The sequence below is a fragment of the Macadamia integrifolia genome, chromosome 8 (genome assembly GCF_013358625.1).
Source record: "Macadamia integrifolia cultivar HAES 741 chromosome 8, SCU_Mint_v3, whole genome shotgun sequence".
In the NCBI taxonomy this organism is placed as follows: domain Eukaryota; kingdom Viridiplantae; phylum Streptophyta; class Magnoliopsida; order Proteales; family Proteaceae; genus Macadamia; species Macadamia integrifolia.
The window spans coordinates 20,618,979-20,643,054 of record NC_056564.1 but is presented as its reverse complement, the minus strand read 5'-3'; the positions used below and the strand labels follow the sequence as shown (position 1 = coordinate 20,643,054).

The following is a 24,076-nucleotide window of genomic DNA, read 5'->3' as shown; positions in this document are numbered from 1 at the left end:
AAAAAAAAAAAAAAAAAAAAGGTTTGAAAATCAGAAATTTGATGACAACAGAGTTTGAAGCAGAATTGTAGTTGGCAAGTAGAGAGAAAAAATAGGATCCTGTAACCTTTTGGGTTTCTGTGGAAGAAACAGACGAGGCATCCTGGCTCCAAAGCTTCAGACTAGAAAGACCTCTGTTTGCTTTGCGCTGCTCTGCATCAACACGTTCCTCTAGTGCCCGCAATGCCTCTTCCAATTGCTTCTTCACACTGGTAATCCAATTCAACCCATCAAATGGTTTCTCTTGTGCTGTAACCTGCAACATTTGTCATTTTTTATTTTTTTCAAGATTAAATTCAATGATTGTCATTTGGGTTTGTGCCTGGAATCAGTATCATGCAACGAAATGGAAAGTGGGTCGGTTGAAAAGATGACCATCATTGTTCAAAGAAAATTTGTTCCTTCCTTTTAGAAGGGCACAGACTGCCAAAGCGTTATCTTGCCACAGTACAGCATCAGACTTCAACCTTTTGAAGTCAGAGGACAAATTTCAATATTCCTATCACTCCCTGAATCAATAAGTTTCATGCTTTGCATTAAAATTCTAAATTGGATGAGTCAAATTCCCACATGAATATCATAGGTATCTCAATAAATGTTTAAATTTCAGGATTCCCATTGTGCGCGTTTGGTATCATATACTCATGGATTGATTAAACGTAACAATATATGAGCAGAAATTTGCTATGCGACCTTTAAATAAGATGGAATTGGCATCCATATCAATCAAATTGCATCAGAATAACAAGATGACATAAAATGGAAAACAATGGAACACTTTGAAGGACTGCCCTCAACAGTGGACTATCTAACCTCTTTAAGAGTATTCTTTTTCTTTTCCTCCATTACATTGATGCAAATAATTTCATACGAATTGCGAAAACCTATATCTGAAACTACCTGTACTTCACAAGAAGGTTCTTTCCCATAGCTGAACACCTAGATCCACCCACCCACACACACACACACACACACACACACAAACATTAAGTGGTTCAATGCATCCACTGTTGCTAAAAGGTAGAATTTCTGTCTCTAGCTCAGAACCCAATTCTGCAATGAGGTAATTAAACTACAAAATACCCATATTACTTGGAAGATATAATTTGGAGGATCGGCATAAATGTTAGAACTTTAACCATTCATGACCGTGAAAAGAGAGCATATGAGAGCATATCAAAACTGAAAATGAACTCCTGAAGCATAGAGTCAACAAACCTTTTCCGGTACAACATTATTTGACCTAGTGATTGCATCCCCACTGCACAAACTGGAAACCAGAAAAGGAAACAAAGGCTCCTAGGTTTCAGAATGCAACACTAGTGCAAACCTATTTTTCTTTGCTATACGTGTAAAAATTAGAAGTCCTAACCCATGACTGGGCGAAAGTTAAAGCTAATCAAGCGAGGACAAGTAGATATACTGCTTTGTACAATCAAGCATGGATAAGGTGAAACCATCAGTTCCATGCAAGGATGGCACTACCCCCATTCTGGCTTAGCCAACTCCTCAATTCTTTGATATTTCCAATTTTCGAACCAAAACCCATGAAACTAAAAACTATAGAAAGCATTCAACTGTTCCACCTAGAAAAAGAAACCCTAGTAACCCAATAACTTCTTCAGAAATCAAACCATAGAACCAGGAAAGAAAATTCACATGTAATTCTAGAAATAGAAACAGAAATTGGTTTACAGGATTAAATGATAACATAAACATTTTGGAAGCATTTAAGCATGGTCAGTAAAGCAGGCTTACCTTGAGAATAAAGGCAGTTCCCATGACAAATCCATCATCGATAATTATCTGGTTTCCCACTTCACGACCCCTTCTCAACATATTTTCCTTGCTGTTGACTCTGGAATCTATTAAACCAATTATAAGTGCTGGAATTATGAGGAATAAATCCTCAAATTGAAGATCCTCACCAATCTTTACTTCCTGGATAGTATATACAAAATTCAGCCACAAATATTAATTATTAAATAAGAATAACTACCAAACGGAAGGAGGTAACAAGGATGAAATAATTGGGACAGAAAATACAATATCACTTTCCCCCAGTTCTGTGGTTTACAGATATACACAATCAGGGGCACTTGGAAGTTTGGCTACACATTTGACATATTTTAGCTGAACGCAAATTGCATGTGCTTGACACTGTAAGATTGAATTACTAATGATCAGTCAGCAGACGAATAGATCCACAAGCATCTGTAAAAAGAATCAGTTTGGCTTGATCGTCAATTAACAGCTATTATATTAAGTTTCCAGCTCTAGAAGCTTATATATATATATATATATTTATATGTAATTTTTCTAATGTGTGGGCCCAATCCAGGTCTCTAGCTGTTTTAATTAATTAGATGGTTGGCAGTTTTGAGGGCGTCTACATGAATTAGACCTGACTACTAGTGTTAAAAGGTGCTGTAGTTGTTAATTTTAGTTGGTTTCTATAGATGAGGTGGTTGCTTTCTAAATAGGAGTCTTTTGAAATCCGAATATGGTGGTTGATTAAAATAGGGAAGAGTATAGCTGTGAATATATGTTTGTAAAGAGATTTTTTTGGAATAAGGAATCGAATTACTTCATATGGAAGGAATAGAATAGATCCCTCCCAGTAGGGTTAGATAGGCAAACCTCTACATAACTGTTCAACCTACAGGTTAATTCTGATATTCTTTTCAGGGTTTTTGTTTGGTTTAGATCTGTTTAGATTTTGCAACTATTCTCTGTTTTTGGCTCATTGGTCTCTCCTAGAACCTCTGGCTCCCTCTCTGATCTGGAATCCCGAGCTGTAATCTAATACTGATCTGAGATTTGAATTCAGATCTGTCTATCTAAATTGAATTCTGGGCTAGGCCTTTAGATTCAGTTTTATTTTCTGTTTTGGTTCTAGAAAATTACAAAGTTTATGCAAGAATGTTCTATCGGTAATCAGAAACCTAATTCTATTATTATTATTACTATTATTTTTTAGCCCATTACCCAACTGATTAGATGGAGGCAGTGTTCTAAGGCTCCATAAACCTAGTTCTAGGCGTTGTTTTTTGTTGGGCCAATTACCCACAGGCTCCATAAATCTGCCTGCATCACCAAGCTCTTGTTCATATACTGATTAGACAGAGGCAGTGTTCTAAGGCATCCAAACTTGACAGTCAGAATCATGCCATTATGCTGATGCTACCATCCACTATATGTAGGAAAATGCATCAGCATACAGTCTTTCCTGAAAATGAGAAGATCTTCTATCTGCGTCTGCCAGTAATAGAGGAATTTCCTGAACCAAAAATTAAGGGAGATAATCCTATACAGAAGGGAGATGCATTCTGCAATTACTGATAGAAAAATAGTATTGACCTTCTCCCAGTTTCCAAGGATAAGGTAGACCCATATTTTTCCCCCAACAATGACATTGTTAACTCCATGTGTGGGGATTTTTCCCTTCATGTTTGGCATCGTTTTTCATTTCCACATGACATCAGGCATTTTTTTAAAAATCCACATACAGCACAGTAAGGGGGAATCATTTTCACTCATTTGCTGCTTATGGACTATTTTGAAAACTAGATGACATGACACAGAGAAGGATTTCAAGTACTGCTCAATGAAGAACAATCTAACCAATTAGAAGCTTTAACATAATTGGCACGAGAACTGGCTTTATATTGCCAATATGTTGCATATAGTGTCTGAATGTGCACATTTTCCCAACTGAGACACTTGCCCTTCTCTTAGTATCTCATAGATTATCTGTTTGTAAAAGGCATCCCTTAGCAAGAAGCAACTGTTAACATTCATCTCAACAGTAAGACATGGAAGCTGCACCCCTGTCCCTCAAAATATCAACATTGTCCATGTCTATAATCATCTGGGATAAGAACTATGTAGAAGACCTTAATTTTCATTTTTACTGTTGTAGCATGGGCATGTCATAGCATGGGCAAGTGGGTTCTCCAAAGTCCAAATATTCTAATATTTTTCTCCTCCAACATATCCCAAATGAAATCATGCAAATTCAAGTTCTCTAGGATGGAAGCAGCACGTTTCAAGAAAATCTCCGGTTTGACTTACATTGGAGATTTATGCCAATCACATAAATATTCTTAAGAGAGGAAGGGACATTAACATACAAAAGCCTCAATACAACTCTGGAAACCAATTAGTTGGCCATCCAATTTCAGAAGGGAAGAGGCAGAAAAGGAAAATACAAATCAATCCAAGCTGTTTATGTGGCACTCATTGACAAAGTAACTTACAGAAAAAAAAAATGAATATGCTGGAAGATCAGGAAACAGAAGAAAAGGAAAGAAACCAAAATTTGGACGTGATTTATACCGTAAACCTAGATATAGAAAAGGTCAATGTTACCTTTAAAATTATACTAGTAAAAGAGGAGGAAAAATCCACATGCTCTTTAGCTTGGTACTTGTCCTCTAATACTACATCCAATATACTTCCGGCAGAAATAGTGTCATCCGTAAAACCAAGCTTCCGAGAGTTTTCCTTAAAGCTTCTATTATTTCTGTCTCTGTAAATGAACCTACAGATATAAAAAATTAGAGGGAAGAAAAGAAAATAAGTACAATACCTGGTAAGTACAGAAATATGATCATCAAAAAGTGGTTTCACTAGTTTCATACCGAGAAATACTACACAGATGGCGGGAACCACCTGCCCTTAGGATTCTCAACAGTCCTAAGATATTCCCCATTTCATTGATGACGTCACGCAGCTTATCTAAGAAACTTAACTCTTGATCCCCAAAGAACAATTTTCCTGTGAAAAAGTCATGCTTCTCTCCTCGTAGAAAAGGGTTGCCTCTTGTTTCTCCTTCATTTCCCTTCAAGGGATGGAAAAACAATCAATCAGCACAACTCCTGATTTGCCCATTTATCCAACTAAAGGGAACACATATTCTAGAAGAACTAGGAGGAATCGTATAAAAAAAGGAGGCAAGCATCACTGATCATTCTGTGATGACAAAAAAGAGGAATGGGGCAAGATCTGAGAATTCAGTTTTGAGACCTTGGCCAGGGCCAAGAACACATGGAAAGTCAAGATACATTCATGATATGATTGTCTTGGCTGAATCCCTGTTAATAACTAGATGTGAGTGGAAGTGGACCTCCTCCCTTCCCTTTTACATATTAGGGGCACAACCACCCCCCGGCCCCAAATGTGTCCCAGGATGTCCAATTAATTGGATAGCTTTTCCAACGGTGAAATTCTTATTCTCCAGACCTTTCTGAACCATAAAGAAGTCAATTTTCAGAGAATAAAACAAACAAGAAGAAAAAGACATGGATCCCTTACATGGTCTGCCTTCCTCAGTGAACCTACCAAACTACACAAAGGGCGTACCCAGTGCACGAGGCTCCCGCCACTGCGGGGTCTGGGAAGGATCAAAATGTATGCAGTATTACCGCCGCTTCACGTAGAGGCTGTTTCTTGACTCGAACCGTGACCACTTGGTCACAATGGAGCAACCTTACCAAACTACACGATGATCTCAGCTATATACAACACAAGACCTATGGCATAACATGCTGATGGAAATATCTTCAAAGCAGATTGGCCACAAACATTACATTGCAAGAGAAAGAAGAAAAGTGACATCAGAGGAAAGTTATGACAAGATTTCAACATGTCAGCTTACCCCAAAAGTTAAAAAAAATAAAATAAAAATAAATAAATAAAAACATATAATCTATTATTCTGTATTCCCCACATTGACCTTAAGCTAGAGTGTCAATATCAATCATGCGTTTGGATTTTAGCAATAAGACAGTCTAAAAATGCGGTTAATCTCTTCTTAATACCTTAGCCAAAACACCAAGTTATCAATTAGACCATTTATCCATGATTTTTTTACCAGATCAAATGTATCTATTCTCACAAATATTTAGAGAAAAGAAAAATATGAAAAGAGCAAACCTTCCAGAACTGGATTTCTTTCACCAAGCAAACACTCACAAAATTATCTTGAAGAAGCCTAGATAAATCTATAATCTTTGGCGTTAGGAACTTGAGCACAATATCAATTGCGGTATATATTGTTCCCAGACCATGGGTAGCTATTGACAAGGCAACATGTTCCACACCAACCATCCTCAAGGCCTTTCGACCTTGACAGCTGGAAACCTTCTCAATTAAAACCTGCATAAAATTCACCAGTAAAAATCAGGAGAATATAAAAAGTGTCCTTTCACTAAGAAGTCAAGGAATGACAAGATCTAGTGAATCATGATAGCACTGTCAAACTTATCAAATAGTAAAAAGTATAACAAACTAAATATGATTTTCAAAAACAAAATTTGAACTTCTGATACATTATCATCTGAAACAGAGGAAGTCATAAACAACTAAAACCTATCAACTTACCTGATTAGTCATGTTGTATGAGTAGCTTGTGGCAAACTGTTCGACATTTTGTACAATTTCAATCACATCAACGCCATGATTTAAGCAGTGCCCAGTTAGAGGAATATCATCCAATGTCAGTCCATATTTCAGCTCTGCCAGCTGTCTCATTTCTGAGTATATCTGAAGACACATGTCCAAATCACAGGGTTATCAGGTAACTGATATACGATTTATTTGCGAAGTTAACCCCTGAAATCAATAGTCAGACACCAATAGAACAGAAAAGATCTTAGTAGGATGAAATGAGGTTGTAAAGCACTACGCATTGCTAGTACTTACCTTCCAATCGTAAGAGGACATGGCAGTGTGGTTGTAAAATGTGGAATTCAGATAGCTCTCGACATGTAATTTGATATTAATACACTTAAATGGAAGCCAGAGAGGTTCCATATGCAAGTACCAAGAGAGATTTCGTACACCAGTCTGGACAATTAGAATATAGAACCAGAGCAACAACAATTTAATTAAATAAAAAAATAAAAAAATTTAAGATATGTTTCTTAACAAAAACAAAATTGACTACCTTTCTTGGGTTTACATGAACAGATCCTTTTAAGTGGTTTGAATGAACATGAAGGCGGAGATCAGTCTCAATGTCTCTGCAAAGAGGTGAAATAATCTCCTGTATTTTAAATGGAAAGTTTGTCATGAGGCCTACGAGAAAAACAATCAGAAATGTAATAAATGTATGCGATGGAATTGACATCAGTTAAAGTTCCTGGTAATTTTCATTACTTTTGTACCGTCAAGCAACTGATAAATTGCAGTCTGTGAGGGGATTAACAGAATGACATCATTAAGCTTACATTTTTCACAGCATTTTCTATCTCTTCTTCATGTGAATGTATGGTAAACTTGCCCACAGAGCAGATGTTGAGAAGCCAGAGCCCGTCACAGAAGGCATCAAGAAGGTACCTGAGAAATGGAGAAACTTATAAAGCCACATATTGAACATTTTCTCCCCCCTATGCTTGTTTAGTTAGTTAGATTCATATTTTAGATAACTATTAATACAAAAACCAATAAAAAGAACCTAGACAATATACAAATAACAGTTTAATTTTCTTGCAAGACTTACTGGAGCCATGAAAACTTGTTTACATCCATATAAACCATGGAGAACCAAGGAGTCATCATTTCTTTCCTCCAGTACAAGAAGTTGCAATTTGTAACTTCCTCAACCATGCTCTGAAAATCAGAAATAATTTCCAACTTGGAAAGTAGCTTCTTAATCCTTGAACAGTTCAGATCTAGATGGTCCTGATCAGAGAGAAAAGGTTAACCTTGACCAACTGAGGTAGAAGGAAGAAAAAGTAAAAAATACAGATGGCCAGCAAAAGAACTTCAAGAGATAAGCTGCAGCAACATCACCCTTATAACAACCCTTCTTTTCAGTTTACTTTTGCCGCCCCCCTCCCCCCAAAAAAAAAACCCAAATGAATATCAATTTTGCCTAAATGACACCACTATAGTTGTATTTAGAACATGTACCCTTCTTCTGATTGCCCCTTGTCTTATTCCCAAAACTTCTTTTAGTTAGGAGTAAAAAAGGGTTCTCAAAATAATTTGAAAGTGTACTTACACATTTTTTAAGAGTTGTTAGTCTTACACATTTTTCAAGTACAAATTTGAAAGGGCAGGATATTACCCACACTAAAAGAAAAAATGTGTTAAACTAAGCGGGCAAAAAAGTAAGGTTACAAATTATGTCAATAAGAAAGAACATTATTGAAAAACCAGGAGAAAATCAATAAGATACAATACAATCAAGGGGCATCGAGGGCTACATGGTGTCGATGAGACTGTAAAGTACAAACATGGTTTTAAGTATCGGTGCGTATCGTGCCGTTTTGGCCGATACGTATCGGTATCGGTAGGCATCGGAATGATACATACCGATACGCTACAGGGAATTTTTTGACCCTCTTTGTGTATCGGTAGTATCGTATCGTGTCGTACCGTATCGGTATGTATCGGTATGTATCGGTACCGATAAGTACGATACTCCACGATACGAACTTTTGAAAACCTAAAAATTCCTATGAGTATCGGTACTTATCACACTGTATCATACCGATACGGTACGATGCGGCTACTTAAGTGTAGAATGTGTCTTTTTTGTTTGAAACAAACACTTCAAACTCTCTTACCATTTACCAACAATTTGCTATATTTCTCTTCTTTTTTCCCCTTTGATTCACACACCTTTTTGGAGACTCAAATGGTAGATTGAAGGAAACATTGTGGAAGTGAATGGTTCAAACAAGACAAGGATGGTGTAACCATGGTTTTAAGTATCTCTGATACCGATACGATGCCCTCCGATACGTATCTTAAATTTAGTCAGACGATACGATACACACCGATACGATACACACCGATACGATACATTGAATTTTTTAAATCATTTCGTATCGATATATATCCTACAATACATACCGATATGCATCAATACACCACTAATACACATCGATACGATACGACATGCCTCGATAAGACTCTATGAAAAATATAAAATTGAGGTAAAATGTACGTTTCGGTATGTATTGGTACGTATCGGTGAGTATCGATATGTATCGATCGGTACGTATCGGTATATATCAGCACGTATCGGTGAGTATCGATAAATATATCGGTACGTATCTGTGAGTATCGATACGTATCGGTGCTACGGTCATATAATGGCCAATATGGGTAATTTTTCAGAAAAAAAACGATTTTTTGAAGGGTTTTTGTTCCAAAGTTGTTGTCAGCCATATTTTTCCCTAACTAAAGTGGAAATCAAGGTTGGGAACAAGGATTTTACATTTATGGGACAACTACAGACCTTGAATTCTTAGTATGATACCCTCAATTTAGTGTTTATGCATAATACATGTTATCAATAGCTTTTTTTAACAAATTCTTTATGCAAAAGTGTTTAAAAAAATGTTTTCTATCCATTTATGTGTATATCTTTAACGTATCTTAGTGTATCTCCGATATGATACGATACCTTTCGATACGTATCTTAATTTTGGCCGACCGATACGACGACCGATACCGATACTTTAATCCTTGGGTGTAACTCAACCAGATAGTGATGATGATGATCAAGACAAGGATGGTGCTGCTGCTGGTGCTGATGATGATGATGATGATGATGATGATGATGATGATGACGATGGCGGTGGTGGTGGTGGTGGCCAAACTTATGTACCAGCACATTTCACAGAGGAGGCTGCATTTACACATGCAACCCAAGATAGTCATCATGGTGCTCGCACACAACCAAAGTCTTATAGTCGGAGGGGTAGGCGATCCCACAATCCGAGTGCTACTGATGCATTGATGAGTAACATGGAGTCAGTGAGCATTAGTTCAGATCCCACTGGTTCTTCATCCGGACACGGACACCATGTATCTTCAGATGCATCTTCAGGCTATGGATATGGGACTTATGCAGGACAATCATTTACCAATCCAAAGCAGTACAGAAGTTCAGATCATGCTGGTTCCTCATTCAGACATGGACACCATGTTTCTTCAAGTGCTTCTTCAGGCTATGGATATGGGACTTATGCAGGACTAACATTGGCAACTCCTGAGCAGTACAGAAGATTCTACAATGAATGGGAGACCCACTACCATAAATATTTCGACTGGGGTAAATATTGTGCCTATATTCGACAAGTGTAGAACATCATCTTAGTTGTTCCTATTGAAGAAGAAGGTCCTAGCCAAGGATTTGAACCACCACGACACTCTTCATGGCACTCATCACGGCACTCATCACAGTGGCAATGGCAATGAGGAAAGAAAAAACTGTAAGAAACCTTATCATTTTGAACATTTTCAACTCAATATATTTGTCTATCAATACGATACCACCCTCTACTTAAGTATTTATGCATTCTACATGATATATATAGCTTTTTTTAACTGTTTTTTTTTATGCAAAAGAGTATAAAATTGTGTTCCCTATCCATTTATGTGCTTATCTTTAGCGTATCTCCGATATGATACGATACCCTCCGATACGTATCTTAATTTTGACCGACCGATACGGCGAACGATAGCGATACTTTAATCCTTGAGTACAAACAATACATAATATGAACTTGATTTTAAAATCTTACTACTTACAATGCTTTGAAGAACATCCAAAGCAATAGAAAGAATGAGCTGCCTGTTACTGCTACCCCCTCCTCGAAGCATTTGCAATGAAATCAAAATCTACAAGAAAAAAAATATTAATGATGTTAAAAAGAAGGGCAAAACTGTGGAGGAATCCCAACTAAAAAATAACAGAAAAATTAATAATGCTATGATCTACTTTCAACTTGATAAAATTAGAAACCACCATTACACCTGCTACCAGCCACTGGAATACAGCGTAGAGTTTTCACACACAATGACTCCAAGAGGCCTTCCCTTGCATTCCTTCCTATGGTATTTCTGAAGGTGATTTTCCAACCAAGATATCTTTTTATTTTTATTTTTAATGTGGTATGAGATAAGTTCTGATTACTAACCATCTACTTCACCAGCTCCCAAATGTTTGTATTTTAAACTTGGAGGAGGTAGAGACCAGAGATCATCTTCTCACACATTGAAAGTGTGCTCAGGGTGTCTCGAGCAATTTTCTGAGCATGAATGGTTTTAGTTGGCTATTCCCTTCGTATGCAATGAATAAGTGCTATCATGAAGAGTTATTCATTTAAAGGCCAAACAAAGAAAAGTGAGGCAGGTGCTTCCTGCATCTGTGTGCTGGTGGGGATGGAAGGGAAAAGATGCAAGAAAATTTGAAGGCAAATGTTGCTTTAGGCACTAGCATATGGAAGATTAAATGGTCGATTGGACATTGGCTTTCCATCTTCTCGGTTTAAAAGGTTTAACATAAACTATTTATCCTCAGATTGGGAATCACCGTGTGAAGAGCCATGTTGATAAGTTATCTTTGCTATAATTGCATTTCTGTTACCGAGGCTCCTTCTGTTTACAACTGAAGTAAATGGAAACGAATTTAAAAAAAAAAAAATGACAATCATTATCACAAATAATTGTGCAACTCAAACTCAAACTCTTACTAAATATAGTTTTATTTCACTTTTCAACCATATTACTTGTCGACTTGGATAGGAATACAATGGGCCAACAAATCCTGAAAGAAGTGGTGACCCAGCATGATAGATTGCTTTAAATAATACTAGACTGGCTTCCTAGTCAAGTCAACCCCATTAAGTTTGTCTTAAGGATGATGGAGTGGGCTTTTCCCAATGAAGCCAATCTCTCTTTGAAACCAGATGCCCGGAGATGTTTGATTTGTAGGGTAGGGCAGACCGGAAGAGGGCCAAAAAACGAAAATCAAGCCAGAACCGCACATGAGATTTTCAATTCATACAGCTCCTCGTTCAATTCTTTTGAAGTCATTGGATACTTTTCCTCGTTCGAGAATCTCCTCCCTTCCTCCATTCTGTCCTGAAGAGTAACTTAGACCAATTCAGTCACATTTTCATGTTACAATTGAACACTTTCCATTTTTATTGCCTCTCCAAGTGCTCAGCCAGTATGATGACAAGCTTCTTGACATAGTTGTCACAGGCTCACCGCGTCTAGGCAGCCCAAGACGTTGGAGGGTGCCTGAACGCAATGCAACCAAACCACCTGCTTAGGCAACCAAGGTGCCTGGACACCTATGCATCACCATGACAACTATGCTTCTTGACTTGAAAGGCTATTTCCTTTGCCCCCTGATGTCTATCATTCCTTTCCAGAGTGAGGGGCTGAGTCTGTATGCCTTCCTTTGTTTGGTTAGTAAGAATATACCAGTTATCTCATTTGAGAGGTATTAGGGTCCAGTTACAAGAGAGCTTAAAAGCACCTAACATTCAGAGTCTCTGTACCCCACCTAATCATTAGGGCTCCACCTGTTTACTAGAAAGTGAAATGAAGAGAAGTGAAAGACCTGGGGTGGACCCTTAAGAAAAAAAGGCCATCACAGAGTCGAAGCCAAACAGGGAAAAGGTCATCCAACTAGAATCTTTGGCAAAAATGATAACCAGACATCATATGAGAAACAGAAAAATGTGATCTCCATGTTTTATAAAGTGAAAGTTGCCATGAAACTTAAAAGGTTGCAGACAATTCATCAACTTGAGGAATTTTATGACTTCTTGATTTACCGCAGAAAGTGAATCTGTCAGTCTTGTATCCACATCCTTGCCACCTAAATCGAAAAGGTAATTAAAGTGAATTAAACTATATCAGTGATTTGAATGACATCAAGCTATTAAAAACTATAAAGGTAACCAAAGATTCAAAGCCAGAAACTTTGATACCGGATGACTTAAACTTCACGGATAATAAGGTTCCAGATTTCATTTACAAGCTGGCAAAGGATTCCATTGATGGATACATTTACACCAAGTCTAAGGTTATGCACATAAACAAGTGAAAATTGTTGGCTGCATATTTTCCGATATTGTTATTGCTTTTTTAATAGTCCTTCGTAATTTTGCTCCTGCTATTTAACATATCTCCAGAAACTGGGGAAAGGTCACTGTTAAGTATTAACAATATATTGGCCTTATTTATGGCTGGCAAAAGGATATTAATTGATGGACAGCTTTAGAGCAAGACAACAACTATGCAAAATAAGCATTGGAAAATTGTTGGCGATAAAGTTACTAGGGTCATTGTCATTGCTTCTCTTAATCATTCTTCTTTAACTTAGCTCTTGCTATTTAAGGTATCTCCCATATCTAGGCTAAATATCCCATTATAAATGTATTGAGAAAATCAAAATCACAGATATTCCAAATCTAATATTAGTATAAAGATCACCGGACATTGGAGGATCACATTGCTCTCACTCCGAAAACCCTAGCTACAGAGAAAACCGAAGGACGCCACCGGTTACGCTGGGCTGCCCACCCCCTCTCCTCCTCTCTCCTCTCCCTTCACCTTCTTCCCCTCTCTCTTCTCTTCTCCCTCCCTCCCTCCTCACTCACTCTTCTTCCCCTACCACTGCATTTGCATTCCCCTTCCCCTCTCCCTTCTTCGTCTTCTTCTTTCGCCCTCTCCCTTCTTCCTCCTCCTCTCTCCTTCCTTCGCCTTCTAACCCCTCTCTCTTCTCTTCTCCTCTCCTCCCTCCTCCACCGGTCTTCTTTCCCTTCCTCTGCATCTCCCCTTCTCCCCCTCTTCCTCTTCTTCTTCTTCTCTCGCCCTCTCCCTTCTTCCTCCACTCCCTTTCCCTTCTTCTCCCATGCTTACTACCGACATCGGTTAATTTGATCGGTGTTGAGGCTGCTACAACCACTTGGCTCATCTTCCTACCGGTTGCTTGCCCTACTTGGCCAGTAGATGACTTGGTACTAGCCCCTTCTGGGCTAGCTGTTTCTCAGTTGCTGTCCCGCCAGGCTTGCTGCTAGTTGGATGTCTCTCCCGTCAAGCCTGGTGTCCACCCTTCCAGTTGGCCATCAGGCTCGCTAGTCTGTTCGTTGGCTCATCGGCTCCTCTGTTTCTACCTCTTGGTTGGCTGCTCACCATGCCTGCAGCCCTTTTGGACGCCATTCTCACTAGGCCTTCTGTCTCATTTGTTGTCTCCCCTTTCGGACGCCAGGCTCGCTTGGTCTATCCGCCTGCTAGCAGCAGTGGCCTCCACCCTCGTTGTCTGACTACCCCAATGGGCCTATTGGCCGTGGGAAACCTACCTTTTGGTCTGTTGGTTAACCTCTTCAACACTAGCCTGCCGAGCCATTCCCAATAGGCAACAACTCCGTCGTCGCCTTCACAAAGGTCGATGCCCTTTAGCCTTTTAGACCCATCCGCTAGGCTAGTTGACCGCTTGGTCGAGTCCCTTTGCAACACCATCGTTGTTGCCTCTTCTCCAAAGGTGCTCCTTTGTGCTGGCTGCTAGGAAATGTTGTGTTGAGATGTTAAGATTACGGATTGTGGTTCTCTTCCCAGTTTGGACAGATTTTCCCTCCTTTTGTTGGCATCGAGGCCAGTCTGTAGAAGTTCTTTAAGGCCATATCGGCCCTGATTGGTGCCCTTATGGGCTTTTGTATCCCTTTTGGGTTTGTAAATTCCCTTTATGGGGCCAAAAGGGAAAAAATAGTATAAAGATAATTATGTCAATTCTTACATAACTTGCATTGGGAGAGTGTAAGGACATTTGCATTAGTCATGTATTCATGGCACAGATTCATAAAAACCAACATGGTACACAATTTTGAAGAAATTGTGATTGTGTGAAATATTTTGATTTTGCAAGGGCCCGAAACAAAATCCTGGATTGCACATATTTCGACTGAAATTTCGAGGTTTCGGTAGAATTTTGGTCAAGTGTTTCGTTTTGCCAAAATTTCAGTTGAAACGTTACTTTCACCTTGCTTTAAACACAACATTTCGAATGAAATGGGTTGAAGGTTCGACCCATTTCGAATGAAATGGGTTGAAGGTTCGACCCATTTCGTTCATTTCTCCTAGTTTCTGTTCGGAAGCTTGGAAAACCCAATTTTGATGCTTTCTTGGTCAAACCACTGTTGTACAAGGTTGGAGTAAGTACTGTTGGGAAACATGTCCACACTCCTTACTATGTTTTGGTGTTAACAAACAAACATACGTCTTTAACTTGGTTTGATAAAATGTGATTAGTTTGAAGAAACACTTAGAAGGGTCGGATCAAGACATCAAGGTTTGAACTCATGTAGACATGACCTTAAAGCTTAAAGACATTCAAGACCCAAGATGATAAAGACATTCAAGATCGAAGACGAAGACATCAAGACGCAAGATGATGAAGACATCAAGACCCAAGATGAAGACCATAGGATAGAGAGTATATTTTGTAATTTGTACACACATTGCATATGCACGCACCTCATGCATCATACTAGAATGACCTTAGGTGGTAACAGTGCAATGTGCTTTAGTAAAACTCTGTGAAAACAGATTAACCTGACTCAAGGGAATTTTGGGTAACCTTAGAGTTAGTATCAAGAAATGGACACTCCGTAAAAGTTGTAGGAAATCGAGTCACGATTCCAACACAACTAGTTTCGGATTAATCCGAGGTTGGACAAAAAAGTTATGGTCAAATCACCGACGACAAGTCAGTATGACAGAATTCTGACATAACAGAATCTGTCAAGTTGGCGGTCGACCATAGCCGGTCGACCGGTGCCTGCATGGAAAAGCTCCAACGGCTAGTTTTCTACCACAATGGCTCTTTTCGGTGGACCGGTAGAAAGTCCCGATCGACCGGTGGTCCTAGAATACGACCGTTAGAGTTTGATTTTCTGTCTAAAATGCTTCACTAAGTTCACCTATAAATACCCTAGCTGCACTTAATTAAATATGAATCAAGAAAGAACATTAAGAGAATTATTGTAAGCATTCAAGAGTCATTAAGATTATTCTATCCTACTTGAGCTGTTTGATTCTTCTAATCCCAACAAAAAGCTCAAGTCTCAATCAAGTCCTCCACTCTCTTCTATGCAAGTCAAAGTCATAAGAGAGAACTTTACAAAAGGTGCATCATTCATCTCTCATTCTTATCATTTGCACCACACTTGAAGAATTCCTCTTATTCCACTACTCATTTTTTTTTTCTTCTGTTTTTACAATTCCAGATTGTACTTAGGGTTGTAAGGATTCTCTTATCCTAAAAAGAGGAAGGTGTCTCTCTACCTCCAAAAGAGATTGTAAAGACGCCTCTCTGCCTGTAAAAGGAATTTGTAAGAATACTCTTATCCATAAAAAGATTGTAAAGGTTTTCTTCCCTACCTACCGTACTGAAAGGGAGAACTAGTGGAATACCTTACAAGAGGATTCTTGTAGGGAGTGGACTAGACTCGGATTGAGTCAAACCACTATAATTCTCGGTGTTGTGTGATTGTGCTTTTTCTATTTTATTCCGCATTTCTTATTTACAATCACACTTGGGACAGTACTTCGAAAAGAGTTAAAATTCCACTAGTATAACCTATTCACCCCTCCTCTAGGTTATTTCAAGTACTTGGGCAGCAGAGGAACACATTGGAAGCAAGGTTTGCTGCATTGTTGGAAGAGCGGATGGTTCCAAAACCGGAATCGGATCGCTTATGAGCCCATTCAAGAGTGCATTGACCAAATCACAAAGGATAATGGCAGTTCTGTAACTAATCTTAAGCCTCCAATAAGGAGTGGGAGAATTGTAATATAATAGAACTTAAACAAAATAAGAGGAGTGTGTCACATAGGATGAAAGGGTAAACTTGGAATAACATAAAATAAGAGGATACTAGAGAATAATGGAAGAGGGGTATAATGAGAAAAACAGAAATTAGGGTTAAAAAGAAATAGAGTCACAACTGGAGGTTGTCTTCAACCTTCAGTCACGAACCAACGCAGCGGAAAAGGAGAAGCTTCAGATCGATGGAACTCCTTCGACAGGCCTCGGTTTGGCCAGAAATTCTAGACGAAGGTTGTAAACACTAAGGTCTCTTGAATCCGACAGAGAGGCACCTCAAACAGAAAGCAACATCTGAATCTCTGGTTAGGACTTTCACTAAAGGTCAAGTATAGTCTCCAAACTGTGCAAGGTGAGTTGTTTCTATGAGGAGACTGAACCCTTAAAACCTCAAACTGATTCAATGAGGATCAAATGAGGATCAAAAGAGATCAATCTCAAAAACTGGGGCTGGAAGTGTCTCCTAGAATTCTCAGGTAAGGAAACTAAACAGCAGAAAATAAGAAGGATTAGAAAGAAGAGAAGATCAGGGAAGGAGAGGGAGGAAAGCATGCATAGCACCCATGGTTTCAAGCCAAACTTCAATCAAGTATTCAATTCCAAATCTGAAATCTCTATCGAGTTACATCAATATAAAGGAAAACTAAACACAACCAAAATGGAAACTAAATATTCCAGGAAACCAAAACAAGTCCTACATATCTACCCCTATATCCCCACTTTCTAAAACAAATAGAATCAAAATCCCTACATATCAACTACCAACTAATGTGATCTGTCTCAAATTCTAGAAAGGAAATAAACAAGGAAATCAAAATACTAAGTAGCCTTAAATCCAGCGCCCAAGTGCATCAATCACTTTTCCCAAAAACTAATATTTAAAAAGAAAAGGATAAATATCACAACATTCCAGTGGTTTTGATCCTGCCCAGAACTCGAACTCATTTCGGTACTAGGACTCGAGGAGTCTGGGACTCTAGGCTGGGCATAGGGGTTGACTTGTTGCTTGTATTGTTGATTCCAATATATGTCTCTTCGTAACAAACCATGTATGATTAATAATTTATAAAAAAATAGTTTATAATTTGATGTCTATTCATTCTTAATACAAAATTAAATTGTTTTATTTGAATCATATGTGTTCTAGTACTAGGCATTGTGTCAAACAGTCCATATTAGAGAATGTATGTGTACACTACCAACCTAGGGTTCAAAAACAAACCACCATTTTGGGTGTATTTTTTTAAAACCGAAGGGTTTCACTATGTTTAGAGGGCCTAAAATAGAGTTCCATAGAAGTTTTAGGACCTAATTTGGCCATTTGGACCTCAAAACCCAACATAGGAACTTTCTGGAAAAAGTATCCAGGTTTTGACTGAAATTTTAGTTTTGGTCGAAATATTTCGGTTTCAAGCCTGGTCGAAACCAGGCTCTGAAATTGAAACATAGAACCTTGCTAACCAGCTAAAGGAAATCAAAGCATATCAAAATGATATTTATTTGTTTTTTAAACGAGTTATAAGCAGTTCATTACAAGCTCCTGATCTTGAGCAAGAAAACAACATAGCATAATTTTGCCTAAACTGCTTGAACATCTTGAAAACAAGTTCTTGAACAGGAAAACATTAAGGCATCATGGGCAATGACTCTCATAATGGAGCCAGGGGTTTATTGTTTTTATCAAATTGGTACAAACCTATTCTATAGTAGTGTCTCAAAGTGCTGTGTAGAGCCATGGTCGCTGGTTACTCAAGAATGGCATGCTGGAGCAGTTTGTTGAAGTGATACTTAGTAAGGGAATTTTGTGCAAGCAGAACCTTAGGTATCTAAAGGAAGGGAATCATTGCACTTACATTTTGGGGAATATATTGAAAATCTCTACTTCAAAGTTTGTAGGAGTATTTTCAATATTTTAGGCTCAATATTTTTGACCAGTTATTGATTTCAATCTAGTCAGGTGATGTTATTCTTAGGCTAGTTTTATTAGGTTATAAGAAAAATTATTTTTTGATGTCCAAACTTGATGTTGACATGTCGATTTTATTTTAGTAGTCTAAACAGAATCCAGTCCTATGAAGTTTCAACAAAGACCTCTTATAGCTGATGTTACACATAAGATAATGAAAAGAATTACTTACTGGCATGCTGGTTTGATGCTCCACTCAAATATTTTGAAAGTGTAATCCTTCAAGGACTACTAGGCTCGACTCCCTGGCATTTAGCCAAGGATTCAAACAAGATACACTTCACTCCTACACCACTACTTGTTAAAAGATAATTTTACCTCATATATTTTACAACATTCGGATAGTAGTGCTTTAAATGTGTGCTCAATCTAATGATCAGACACCAAACCTAGTTAGATGGTTGGTTGGCAGGCCAGCATTCAATATATTGACCCTAGAAGAATGAAATCCTCAAAGAAACTCTATAAGAACACCAGCCACCCAAAAAAATTCAAGTCAACTTAGTAACCAAAGAAATGTGTTCTCATTAGCAATTAAGGTTCAAAAACTCATATTTCGGTCAGACAGAACTGACCGAAACAGTGCATTTTTCCATGAGTTTCACTTGGCCATTTTGGGTAGTAAAAGGCCAAACTGACCAAAAAAAAAAAATTACTGAAATTTTGATGAAACAGTGCATCTTTGCGACAAAGTAGCTGGTTTTGCCTCCTGTTTTATCTTGGGCATGTCGAAACTAGCAAATTTCACCAAGATTTCAAAGGAATTTTAAACTATGTTAGCAATGCAATCAAAATAAATACCCCTCCAAAAAAAAAAAAAAAGGCCTAACTAAATTATTATGTGACCACAAATGAACTATTTCTGACCATAAATGTAGACTAACACTTAAAACATTTGATTGCACCACTCAAGTTCTCCTTCTATTTATTTTCTTGGTTCTTTCACAGAATAATACAACTCTTAGAACCTCAGTTACCATTATTTGTTCAAGATTTCCTTTTATCCACATATAAATCATGTTCCTTCATATTGTCAAAGTTGCTTTCCCCTGTACCAAATATGGTGTGGTCAAAATTAGAAAGTCCATATGTGAAATTGTTAATATATGCATGTAAACTGCATTCTTGTTGGAGGCCATTAATTGGTGCAGTTAGTAAAAAGCTCTGGCTGCCAGCATGAAGATGTGAGTTTGAATCTTGGACTGGCCACTCTATGAGAAGTTTTACAAGTTAGGACTGTGTCCACCCCTCATGGGATCCCGTGCAAGCAGACCTGGACCAAGTTACAGATTTACTTTTTAACAAAAATTTTGTTCTAGTTTTGGAGAGAACTCAGATTTTCTGTTAGGATTATGGTTGTAAGGGTATTCTCGGTACACTTGTAGTCATTTATGGTAGGCTGTAATATATGTAAGAGCACCTAAGCTAGCTCTTCTTCTTGCTTAGTTAAGGCCACAAGCTAACTTTTGCTTGTACCAAAATTGAGGAGAAAAGGAATCAAAAGAACCACTGAAATATGTAACCATCATACCAAATGACAAAGAGCTCAAAAATCTTCTCTTGCTGACTTGCCTTCCTTTAGCAACTTCTGACAATAGCTCATCCTATAAAAAAAGGTTAAGACGCATTCAGACACATACAAAATTGAAAACAACATATCCAATATGTAAGCATGAGTACCTTTGCCACGAGGAGGGATTTTTCAATGTCAGACTGGATAAGATTTATAATATGCGGAAGACTTTTGATGATATCCAGCTCCTTGTCATGAAATGTTTTCTTCATAACCTACATCAAATGGATGGGCAGGTAAAGCAAACCCACAAAAGCTTTTAAAATAAAAGGATAAAAATGCAAAAGCTCTTACTTTCATTAATACAACCATGTGACAAAGAGACTTTAATCTCTCCCTTCTGATAGGAACCTGCAAACTACCATGAGATGAGTACAAGGAAACACAAAAAATAAACAAGAGATAAATAAAAATATTATGTCTGTTACTTAAAAAGAGTGCAAAACATGGAAAAGCCAAAAGAAAGTAATGTCTGATGAATGATAGCGGGGAAACATGAAAATAGATCCACAAGAATGAAGAGATGACGTGAATCGAGCCAATCTTAAATTCTGTTATCTCTCTTTCTCTCTCTCTCCTTTTTTTTTTTTTTTTTTTTTTTTTTTTTTTTTTTTTTCTTTGGAATAAAGTAGCGTTACAAGCAAATTTTCTTAGACAATCTATGCATCCATCCATATAAGACTTCACAATATCAGACAAGATTTATTAGGGAAGATGCAGCATGTAGCTTCTTTGATGCAAGACACCACATGACACTAATCATATTTTTTTCCTTTTTTTAAGTCAATACATACCACATGTAACATGTTGGTCACAGGTTCAAAACTTGGAAACAGCCTCTCCTGCGAAGCAGGGGGGTAAGGCTGTGTACATTTGCCCCTCGCAGACCCTGCAGTAGCAGGAGCCTCATGCGCTGGGTTGCTCTTTTTACACACCAATCATCAATCATAGTTGATGATTGATGTTCACACAGGGCCCATGTGAAACCATTGCTGGGTCTACTTTACCATAAGAAATTGAGCGGCAAGTCAACCCATGGAGAGCAGCCAAAAGGTTCAAGGCTTCAAGTATTAAATCTTTAGTTACTGCTTATTTTCAGGTCCAGGTGTTCTGAAATTTTTGGTTCTGGGTCAGTATAAAATGGTCCAATTGTACGTATGATTTTTGTTCTTGTTTCAGTTTTAGAGTTTGTTTAGATACAGTATAGATTGTGAGAGTCCAATTGGCTGTGAATGTGTCTGTTTCTATACTGAATTTGGTAATGATAAGTATCCAGCCAACAGTGTAGATTCCAACAATGGCAATTAATTCCTACATCTCAATTGAAGCACAAAAAATGAGAAAGCAATTCCATTGATGCCTGGCTGTCTCAAGATTATCTAATATCAGTAACACGGCTTCTGGTTGTTTGTACTCTCACAATCCAACCTGAGCCTTAGTTTAGTCATTGGTCATATTTAGTGTTTAGAATGCTTACTTGTTTCCCAACTTTGACTTTTCGAACCAAACTCAGGTCAATCCTAATCAAGGTTGAAGGAGTCGGTTTCGACCGAAATATTTTACAAAACCACCAAAATATGTAGTCGAAACTATGAACATTTCTGTGGTTGGTTTTGTTTGAGCATTTCAGTGGTCAAACACACTCAAAATGTAAGTTTGGTTTCGTACCTTTGGAGTTGACTACTTTTAGACCTTTTCCCTAGTGGCTCGTCTCAACTCTGTTCGTGTGCCTATATCCTTGGTTGTTAATCTTGAATGGCCTCTGTTTCAGCTTGATCTGAAGATGCTTTTCTCTATGGTTATCTTGAGAAGGAAGTGTATATGGAGCAACATCCTAGGAATATTGCTCAGGAGGAGTATGCATCAAAGGTTTGTCATCTTCCCAAGGTTATTTATTGGTTGAAATAGTCCCCCATGCCTGGTTTGATTAGTTTAGCAAGGTTATTGGTGGTTATGGTCCACATAGTGCTTCTCTAATCACTTTGTGTTTGTTTGTCGCGTTGGTACCAAGGTCTTATTCTTGTTGTGTATGTTGATTATATTATTATCTATGATAATGACTCTTCTGAAATCGAAGATCTCAAGGCATATTTACATCAACATTTTCACATGAAGGATTTAGGAATGCTCAAATACTTTTTGGAATCAAAATTATTTGTAGTAACAAGGGTGTCAGTTTGTCTCAAAGGAAGCACGTGCTTGGTCTTTTATCTAGAAGTGGCATGTCGGGATCTAAGCCTATTGATAATCCTACGGATCCTCATCTGAAACTTGGGGCGTGTAATGACAAAGAATTTGCGGATAAACATCAGTACATGGGTCTGGTTGGAAAACTCGTCTATTTCACTATTACTCAACTAGATATTTCATTTGCAGTCGGTGTTATCAGTTAGTTTATGGAAAATCCAAAGCAAGCTCTGGGATGTTGCACGTCGCATTTTGAAATATCTTAAAGGTGCACCCGGGAAAGGCCTTATTTATTGGCGTCATAATCATTCTGATATTATCGGTTACTCTGATGTTGATTGGGCTAGTGCCAATGGTGATCGCAGATCTACTACTAGAAATTGTACGTTTGTTGGCGGTAATCATGTTACCTGAAGGAGTAAGAAACAAACTATAATGGTTCGGTTGAGGGCCGATGCTGAGTATAGGGCCATGGCAAATACTGCAGCGGAACTGATGTGGCTGAAATCTCTTATTCTAGAGCTAGGGTTTTCAGTCACTAAACCAATGGATATGTATTGTGATAATAAGCTACTACCTATATTGCAAGTAACCCAGTTTACCAAGAGCAGACTACACACGTTGAGGCCGACTATCTATTTTGGGAGGGATATTGTTATGAAGAAACTGCTTTCTACTCCATTTGTTAACTCTAGCAATCAACTCGGCGATATGTTCACCAACGCGTTGTTTGGGCCTCTGTTTCTTAGTGGTTGTTTTAAGCTGGCATAGGAGATATATATATATATATATAGATATATGCTCCAGCTTGAAGGAGAGTGTTAAATATTATATTGTACGGGTTTTATGTTATGTTTTCTACTTTTCTTTATTGGTTGGGTTAAGTTGTAATTAAGTTTAGTTGTCCTTATTTGTTATCAGGATGTCCTTATTTGTTTGTACTTATAAAATAAAGTTGACCTAGCCTCACAGGAGGTCATTCTATTCCTACCACGACTGATTAGGTAGTTTCCTCCTCAATCACTCTACATCATCTCCTCCTCCTTCCTTCCTTCCTTCCTTCTTCTTCTTCCCTCCCTTTATAAGTGCCGGTTTGTTGATTCTTCTGTTGTCACACCCTTCACAACCCTATTATTGAGTTGTTTATCCTTTGATGGGCCCATAGCATCCCATAATCAGGATTTTAGGACCCGATCGCATGTTAGCCTGATATACTTGAAACACGAAGTCACGAATACCAAGAGTTCAACAATTTCTACAACTAGTTTCCCTTTGTATGTCTCCCTCCATCTTTTAAGCTAGAGCAGGTCTTCATTTCATATCAAGAAGTCAACATGGCAACAAAGTCTAATAAAAAACTTGGAACAACAATTCTAAAGCTAAGGGGCTTGGCGATCAGCTGAAAATAATTCCAAAAGCTAAGACCTATTGCATACTTCCTAAAAAGAAAGTGCACAAAAAGTAAAAACAAAATAAATCAACTAAATTTGAGGAATAATGGATCTGAAAGTGTAAATTCTTGACCTCAAGCAATGTATGTAAATCCAGCATTGAGATGGCCATCATTTGCATTCTACTGGCAACAAGAATTCCCTGCACTTGATTGGTAGACAAGCATAAATATCCATTCTGATGATCAACTCAAAGCACGGCACCTTACACCACCACC

The 24,076-nt window shown here is 38.0% G+C and overlaps 1 protein-coding gene across 3 annotated transcripts in view; it reads right to left on the bottom strand.

Annotated features, from left to right (window-relative positions):
- LOC122087557 (WASH complex subunit 4-like) overlaps positions 1-24,076 on the bottom strand; it is a 31,960-nt gene that overhangs the window by 307 nt on the left and 7,577 nt on the right. The window contains exons 10-26 of one of the 3 annotated variants that reach the window (XR_006142769.1): positions 23,932-24,000; positions 20,515-20,571; positions 20,328-20,435; positions 20,179-20,251; positions 12,630-12,673; positions 10,591-10,680; positions 7,544-7,725; positions 7,272-7,380; positions 6,989-7,087; positions 6,745-6,888; positions 6,424-6,585; positions 5,977-6,198; positions 4,683-4,882; positions 4,411-4,582; positions 1,798-1,980; positions 415-548; positions 185-295 (exon numbers count right to left, since the gene is read on the bottom strand). Coding sequence is in view for 1 of the 3 variants with exons in the window: in XM_042656725.1 (XP_042512659.1) it covers positions 107-295; positions 1,798-1,980; positions 4,411-4,582; positions 4,683-4,882; positions 5,977-6,198; positions 6,424-6,585; positions 6,745-6,888; positions 6,989-7,087; positions 7,272-7,380; positions 7,544-7,725; positions 10,591-10,680; positions 12,630-12,673; positions 20,179-20,251; positions 20,328-20,435; positions 20,515-20,571; positions 23,932-24,000 (2,103 nt within the window). In the remaining 2 variants the exon portion in view is untranslated. Of the gene's footprint in view, positions 1-106; positions 296-414; positions 549-1,797; positions 1,981-4,410; positions 4,583-4,682; positions 4,883-5,976; positions 6,199-6,423; positions 6,586-6,744; positions 6,889-6,988; positions 7,088-7,271; positions 7,381-7,543; positions 7,726-10,590; positions 10,681-12,629; positions 12,674-20,178; positions 20,252-20,327; positions 20,436-20,514; positions 20,572-23,931; positions 24,001-24,076 lie in introns of those variants that run through there. The other 2 variants (XR_006142768.1, XM_042656725.1) reach the window with 2 other exon arrangements.